Source organism: Quercus suber, unplaced genomic scaffold (assembly GCF_002906115.3).
Source record: "Quercus suber isolate HL8 unplaced genomic scaffold, Cork oak 2.0 scaffold_1000, whole genome shotgun sequence".
In the NCBI taxonomy this organism is placed as follows: domain Eukaryota; kingdom Viridiplantae; phylum Streptophyta; class Magnoliopsida; order Fagales; family Fagaceae; genus Quercus; species Quercus suber.
In genome coordinates, this window is record NW_027070415.1 from 16,138 (window position 1) to 24,601 (window position 8,464).

General features: G+C 32.2%; 1 protein-coding gene across 1 annotated transcript; it reads right to left on the bottom strand.

Annotated features, from left to right (window-relative positions):
• Window positions 1-4,780: 4,780 nt before the first annotated feature.
• On the bottom strand, window positions 4,781-7,741 carry LOC112034321 (cytochrome P450 81Q32). The gene is made up of 2 exons (XM_024067134.2): window positions 6,838-7,741; window positions 4,781-5,533 (listed from the first exon to the last, which is right to left on the bottom strand). Exons 1-2 carry the CDS (start codon window positions 7,729-7,731, stop codon window positions 4,907-4,909), a joined length of 1,521 nt encoding a protein of 506 aa, XP_023922902.1. The 5' UTR covers window positions 7,732-7,741; the 3' UTR covers window positions 4,781-4,906.
• Window positions 7,742-8,464: the final 723 nt, after the last annotated feature.

The window sequence follows — 8,464 nt, forward strand, 5'->3', positions numbered from 1 at the left end:
TTGGGCTTAAGTCCAGGAGTCCAAATCTAGTCCTTACAATTGGCGCTGTCTGTGGGGAGATTACTTGGGTGATAGTGAGTGTAGCGTTCAACTATGGTAGGTTCAGGTCCACACTAGGAAGAATCCATAGGATCCCAACGTGAAAATACTTTTGTCAATTTCGAGCAAAGAAGGGATCGGGAGGAGAGTGTGCATACTGCCCAGACCGGTAGGAGTCAGTCTTGGGGTAAAAGCCATCTCTCTTGTGAGGAAAATACTAGAGCCCTGCAGCTGGAGGTCGATCGTCTAAAGAGAAAGTTGTGCCGTGCACAGCGAGAGCGAGCCCCCTCCAACTCTGACATTTCCTCTGATGATGGAGAGGATGCCAGTTATAGACGAAGGTCAAGGACCCCACCCGGTAAGTCTTTCTCCTATGATGAGGTGCACCATCACAAACATAGGTGTAAAGTAATTAATTTTGTTGACAGCATTTTAGATTTTCCATAAAAATAATGTCAAAACTTTCCTAATATAGTTTATTAACAATTACTTTAAGGGCACCCATTAACATGACCATTTGTTATAATATAATATAGATGACAAAAAATCAGGGGCTTCAAAAATCAGCAGCCGTGACATTTGCTTTGTTCCAAGGGATTCAAATGACCCCTGAGCTAGCAAATATATATATATATATATATGTAAAGGCAAATTTTGGATCCTTGGCCCAAAGGTAAAAGGATTCAGGCCCAAAGAGCCCAATACAATAAATTTGTAAAGGGTGGGCTAAAAACTAGGCTTCAATGGCCTAGACAATACTCACAATGGATTAAAGATGATAAGAAAACAAAGACTAGCAAGTTTTATGCAAAGTTAATCTTCCTCAGTAAAGTCCAAGGAGAGTAGTTCTTGTGCATATCCCTCTTGAATTTGATTACAAGTCTAGTTCTTAGTGCTACAGTGTCTTTTCTATCTGTTCTCTGATCCCCTTGTAATGGGGTCTTTCTCCCTTATATTACTCTGTTTTGCTTCATCTCCACCCTTCATGTGTAGGTCAAGTTGCTTGCTTTGATCTTTGTCCCATCAGCACTTTCATGAAATCTTTTGGGGGTAGCTATAATGCTGAATATCACTATTTAGTTATCACCTTCACATTAATGCGGCCAAAGAGTTAGCTACAAAGTATTTAATGCAGTGGTAGCAACTTTCTCTTAGATATTTCTTAACTCCCCTTTGTCCTATTCCCTCATGATGTTTATCCCTACCAGTAGAGTTGCCTTGAGCGCTGCTCTTGATGACAGGTCAACCCTTCTAACCTCTGCTCTCCTAAGCCTAGGAGGCATTTCTCCTCGTACTACCTTCCCAAACCCTTATGACTAGAATCCTTCCATAACTCACTGATTTGTACTTCTTCACTAACGTCCACCTATCCTCGGATAAGGCCCATGGCCCAATATACATTCATGGACCTTTCATCCCTACAATATATATATATATATATATAATTTTTTTTTGACCCCTTGAAATAAAAATTTGAACATCTTGAGTCCCTAACTCTAAATTGACTTAAATAAATTTGAATATCATCTCCTTAACAATCTATTCTTGCAAATAAAATTACAATTAATTAAAACTTTTTTAATTTACAATTGGAGTGGCTAAATTTAAATGTGTTTTTAATTTGTTATTTGTAAGTGAGGTTTGGGGCATGGGCCATTTAGTCAATCAGTACTTAGTAAATGTTAACACTAAAAGACAATTACACAATAAGACAAGAGATGATTTTAAAAAATATTTAAAAAAATTAGACAAGGGGAATAGGACAGGGGAGTGATTGAGTGAAGACAAAAACAAATGTTAACATAACAAAAATTTTCTTAAAAGAATTACAAAGACCAATAGTTGTCAAAGTTTAGTTGAATTTTTAAATAAATTTTCAATTAATTTATACTTTTGATCAAATCTGCAAGTGGAGTGGTTGAATTTGAATGTGTTTTTAATTTTATTATTTTTTTAAGTGGGGATTGGGACATGGGCCGATCAGTCAATCAGTTGTTAGTAAATGTTAACACTAAAAAACAATTAAACAATTAGACGGTGGATGTAGCTAAATTTTTAAAAAAAAAATTAGACAAAGGGTGTGGGACAAGAGAGTGATTGAGTGAAGACAAAAATAAATGTTAATACAACAAATTTTTTTTTAATGAAATTACAAGATCAATAGTTGTCAAAATTGAGTTTAATTGTTAAATAAAGTAACAATTAATTTATACTTTTGATCGAATATGTGAGTGGAGTAGTTGAATTTGAATGTGTTTTTAATTTGATATTTGTTAAGTGGATATTGAGGCAAGGCCAATCAGTCAATCAGTATTTGTAAATATTAAAACTAAAAGACAATTAAAAAATTAGACAATGGGTGATTCTTTCTAAATAAATAAATAAACTAGACATGGGATAGGACAAGGAAGTGATTGAGTGAAGACAAAAACAAATGTTAAAATAACAAAAAATTTCTTAATAAAATTACAAAGACCATTAGTTGTTAGAGTTGAATTGATTTTTTTAAAATAAAGTTACAATTAAATATATACTTTTAATCGAATCTATGAGTGGAGGAGTGATTGAATTTGAATGTGTTTTTAATTTGTTATTTGTTAAGTGGAGAATGGGGCAAGAGCTAGACAATCAATCAATAGTTAGTAAATGTTAACATTAAAAGACAATTAAACAATAAGACAATGGGCAATTCTAAATAAATAATTAATTAACTAGACAAGGGAGTGGGACAAGGGAGTGATTGAGTGAAGAAAAAAAAAATTAATATAGCAAAAAATTTCTTAATAGAATTACAAAGACCAACAGATGTTAAAATTGAGTTGAATTGTTATATGAAAGAATTGTACAGAGTAAAGACATAAACTAATTGATTAAAATATCCTAAGCAATAATAATTAAAGTTTACTTAACAACAATATAATTAATATGTTAATTGTATTTTTATTATTTTAATCTAAAATAAAAATCTCACTCTAGCTTAATCTAAGTGTATATGTGTGTGAAGTTCCCTTCTAAAAACTTGAACCCCAATCCTGGGGGGGGGGGGTGGGTTAGGGGTGTTTTTGAACATGAATTGAAGTGACCATCACGCTAATGTTGCAAAGTGATATTGTATTTAGAAACAATAGATTATTTCCAAGATTTAATCTTAACAATCATAATATTATGTTCATTATATGAAGAAACAATATACCAAATTAACTTATAGTTTATCTTTTATTATCTTTATAGTACTATGGACAAATTTGTTATAAAACCATGTAGACACAAAATTCATCTCCTACTCAAGATTTATCTTCTTATTGACTCCTTAGAAAAAATCCCTAGAGCTTTCACTGTAAGAAATTGATCGATGAGACAAACTAAGAGAGAAGCTCTTAACCCTTTGCTCTTAAGTAAAGAAATTAATAAAATATACCTTGACCACCTAATGTTTTACAACTATGCAAATACCGAGAAAAACATAAGCAACATCTGGGACCTTCTCAGCCCCATGTGAAAGTGAATTTTCATGCATCCGTTAGCAAGGAGAAATCATGTGGACTAGCAGTGGGCAAAAATTATAAAAGCTAATCAATTTTTGCTTGTAAAGCTTTACGCATGAATAAGGTGTACCAAGTCCAACAACAAAAATAATCACAAACCAATAAGTGGGTTATTATTTGGTCTTTATCTTTCGTTTTTAAAAATTTGAACTTCTTCGATATTATTTTACGAATGTAAATAATTAAGGATTAAGGTAAATAATAAAGCCACTGAACATCCCTGCAATCTTTCTACCTCTCCCATTGCATAACATTGAGAGGTTTATTGTTCCATATACCAAGATCAAAAAGGTGTTGGATATCTATTGAAACCACACAACTTTCATCCTAATTTTCAAATTTAAAAAAAAAAGAAAAAAGAAATTATGAATAACCTATGTTTCCCAAGTGGGAGAATCTAAAATTAATGTCAAGCAACATAATCCTTAATTATTTGCATTTTTAAAATAATATCAAAGTAGTTTGAATGTTTAGAAGATTAAGAGAGAAGACCAAATAACCCACTTATTGATTTGTGATTATTTTCATCATTGGGCTTGGTACACCTCATTTCATGTGTATCGATTACAGTCTTGTATATACGGAGCAAGGCTTTGTGTAATAACATAGTTTTTCTCCTTTTTTTACACTTAATAGTCACACAATCTCTTCATGAGAGAGAGAGAGAGAGAGAGAGAGAGAGAGCTCTTAACCAAAAAAAAGGACAAAAGAGAGAAGACAAACCCCACACATAAAAGTTGACTAGAATAAGCTCGATTGACTGTTTTCTTCTTCTTCACCATTGTCTTTCCCTTTAAAAAAATTATCTCTCATTTATTTGCTTTTGATAATATTGTTTTAAGGAAGGAAAGATGCAACTGAATTTAATATTCAAGTAAAGTCAATTCGAGATGCAAATCATATTATATATACATATATATATATATATTATTTGAAATATTTCTCAAATTACTAGACATTCATCTCACCAATTTAGTAAATAAACAAGTGTTTTTCAGTTAACTTTCAAATTTTAGACAACTTGATTTATTTATATCCTATAACAAAATATCCTAATTTAACATAAGAATTTAGAAATGAAAAGTAAAATTATCAAAATCCTTTCTTATTCCTTAAACACATATACAGATCACTATCCAGTACAAGCCAAAAAAAAAAAAAAACAACACCACATCCAAAAAAAAAAAAGGATACAACTTTATATAGATACAATAATTCAATTTTCAAATTGAATATGTAATTGTTTATTTTAGTTTATTAAATGATTAAAATTATCTGTGAATAACTAAGCAAGTCTCTAAAAAGTAACTCAAGGAGATTGTTCAAACATCATCCGTCAACTTAGAAAGAAGCTTATGCATGATTGGACGTGCTTTGCACATGGCCTCCAATGGCATGGCTTTAGGCATAGTGATCCCATTGCCTTCATTTATGTCAACTTCTTTTGTAGTAACCCTTTCCCACTCAAAACTTTGAATCAACGAACCCAAAGTTAGGCTCACTATACGTTGGGCGAGGCCCGCCCCAGGACAAGACCTCCTCCCAATCCCAAATGGCATTAGCTTATGTCCTTCAACCTCACCATTTTCAAACCTCTCAGGCTTAAAACTAGTTGCATCATCCCACATCTTAGGATCTCTATGTATGGCCCATGCATTGACCAATAACATTGTGCCACTCGGTACATCATATCCTCCAATGGTACAATCAGCGGAGGACATATGGGGTACTAACAATGGTGCTGCTGGATACAATCGAAGAGTTTCTGAGATAATACTTTGAAGGTAGTGTAATTTGGAAATATCTGATTCCTCAATCAATTTCTCTTCTCCAATTTGACTATCTATCTCATCTCTAGCCTTGTTCAATATATTAGGATGATTCAGTAGATTAGTCATTGCCCACTCTAATGTGACTGCTGATGTATCAGTCCCAGCAAATAACAATACCTACGCATTATACACGAGGTGTTTAGAATAGAACAATAATATATTAAATAAAAACTGTTTGTTTCTATGTTATGAGACATTTAACGATGATGATATGTATGTAACTAGTTTTTATTTGATAAATTGTATGTAACTAGTTAGTCTAATGTTATTGTGGATTTTTTTTTTAGGGACTAAGAATGTCACTTTTTTGCACTAGACACAGTGTCGACTCAAGGCCTAGGCAAGTTAGGCCTAGGCCTAAGGCCCCATAAAAATCCAAAATTTTACTTAAGAAGAAAGGCCCCACTTTCCATAGTTAAATGCTCAAATTTTTATAAAATTATATTATATTATATTATATATATATATATATTTCTAAAAGTTGTACATTTTTTTATTATTAGTGATGTTAATGATACTACAAATTTTGCTATTGGATATATATATATATATATTTCTAAAAGTTGTACATTTTTTTATTATTAGTGATGTTAATGATACTACAAATTTTGCTATTGGCTTACAAATTGCCATGTTATTAATCACAAAAAAGTGATATAAACATTCATTAGTTAAATTGATGAAATTCATCAATGAGAGACAATATCACATTATATTTTGAACATTTTATAGTACTTTTAATTAGTGCATTTTTCTTTTTCATTTCTATTAAGACTCTCAAAGTACGAGACCAATAGAACCTTAACTCAATTGAAACCCTAAAATATTTCAAAAAGATGTTGCAAATGTGTTAAATTATCAATTATAGATTAATCTCTCATAATAGTTTGAGACTTTGATTTTTGTAAAATAATACCCTACAAAGCCACACACCAAATAATATCTATCTCTCTCTCTTAAAATCAAAATAAAAAATAAAAAAAATTAGATAACAACTTTATTTAACTATGCATCATCTTATATCCAAAATAAAGTATCTTTTTCAATCGCAATATATTTTTATTTCTATTTATTAATATTTATAGGTTCAACTATATATAATATTCAATTCTCTATATGAAATTAACATTAGTCTAGTTGGCATTATTTATGTATTTAATGTATCAAATTAACCTTGATTTGATTAGTATTAAATAATTTTGTTTAATTAATATTTACATATTAAAGGTCCCGCATGAATTTTTCGCATTAGGCTCCAAATTATGTTGGGCCGCCCCTGACTAGACAACAATTCCGATGAAGCTACTAAAGAAAAATAAAACAGATAATTGCATGACTACTTTTTAAGATGCAAGAATCAAACAAAACCTTGATTTCCTATTTTTCTCAATAAAAGATGAAGCACTATTGAGTTCACTTACCACTATAAGCCCTTTGATGATTTGGTCTGTGTAGTAGTCTGGCTGTGATTTTTGCAAAGAAAGCATATGGTCGATCATAGTGTTACCCTCTTTATCCTTACACCTTTGCTCATCAATAAGTGCTTGCAAGAACTCATCTGTCCTCTTGCAGAGACTGTTAAACTTTTTCTCCAAACCTCCATAATCCATCCACCGCAAGATGGGTACAAACTCCGCTGGATTTGATGCCCCACCGGACCCTGTTATCTCTTTCATTATCCACCTAAGATGTCTCGCTTCTTCCTCATCCTTCACGTCCTCACCGTACCTGTAGTACCGTTTCCCTGCCACCATTCTCATTATGCTGTTAAATGTCATCTCCAAGAGCATTGATTGTAGCTCCACCTTGGCGAAACCGTGGCAAGAATTGCGTGACAGGCTTCGTAGCAAGTGCTTGATCTCATCCCTTCGGATGCCTAAGAAATTGTTAAGGCGATTGTTTGAGAAGATTTCAAGGGTACTAATGCGGCGAAGGTTGCGCCAGTGATCACCATATGGGGATTGTGTTAAGGTGGTGTTGTTGTAATGTAGGTGCTTGCCTAATAGGGTGGGAGCACGGTTGGCTAATATTATGTCATTCTTTGTGAAGCATTCTTCAACTGCTGATGGGGATGACACAATGACCACAAGTTGTGAACCAAATTTGAGTGAGAATATTTGACCATATTTTTGTGAGAGGGCAAGGAAAGTACGGTGGAGTGGTTTTTTAATGATATGGAGATGGCCTATAATTGGAAGAGAAGGTGGGCTAGGTGGGAGGTGTTTTGGTCGAGTAGTTCTTGTTTTGACGATGAGCTTGATAGCAACAAGAAAGAAGAGAAGAGTGAGAGACAAATATAGTAAGATGGCTACCATGTTTATTTTTTATGATACTGAAATGATTTTGGATGCTCTGTGATTGAAAATGCATGCATGTGGTCACTACATATTTATAGGGACTAGCTAGTTAGTTTTAGAATATCATTTGTGTACACCACACTGAAGATCATGTTTCACGCTTTGGAGTTTGGTGGACAGATGAGATGCCTTTTTGGCCCAAAACGGATATAATAATGATGATGCCTAGCCAGTGCCTCACGTCACTGACTGCGTAGATTTTATTTGTTTCTCTCATTTAAAGTATGCAATCACATTTGGATTTGCATGCATGATTTTATATATCTCTATATATAGAAAGACAGTGTCAATGCCAAAAAAAAAAAAGTAAATTTGGTTTATTCAACTCTTTTCACTTTCACTTGCCTCTTTTCTTTTCTTTTCTTTTTTTTTTTTTTTTTTTTTTTTTTAATTTGGTTGGTAAATTGACCTATTCAACACGCTTTTTATTTTTTATTCTTTTATATACATATGAGCTACTCTAAAAAAAAAATGTCAATGCCAAAGAAATAGTGAATTTGATTTATTCAACTCTTTCTGCTTTCACTTGCTTCTTTTTTTCTTTTTTTTTTCTTTTCAAATTTGGTTGGTAAATTGGCATATTGAACACGTTTTATTTTTTATTTTTTATTCTTTTATATACATATAAGCTACTCTAAAAAAATAAAATATTAACAGAATAAATTATTACAATATTTTCACAATTGTTGTG

Coding starts and splice junctions, on each gene's coding strand:
- LOC112034321 (XM_024067134.2), bottom strand. CDS start 7,731: ATGGTAGCCATCTTACTATATTTGTCTCTCACTCTTCTCTTCTTTCTT. Junction 5,534..6,837: donor TCATCAAAGGGCTTATAGTG/GTAAGTGAACTC, acceptor TATAATGCGTAG/GTATTGTTATTTGCTGGGAC.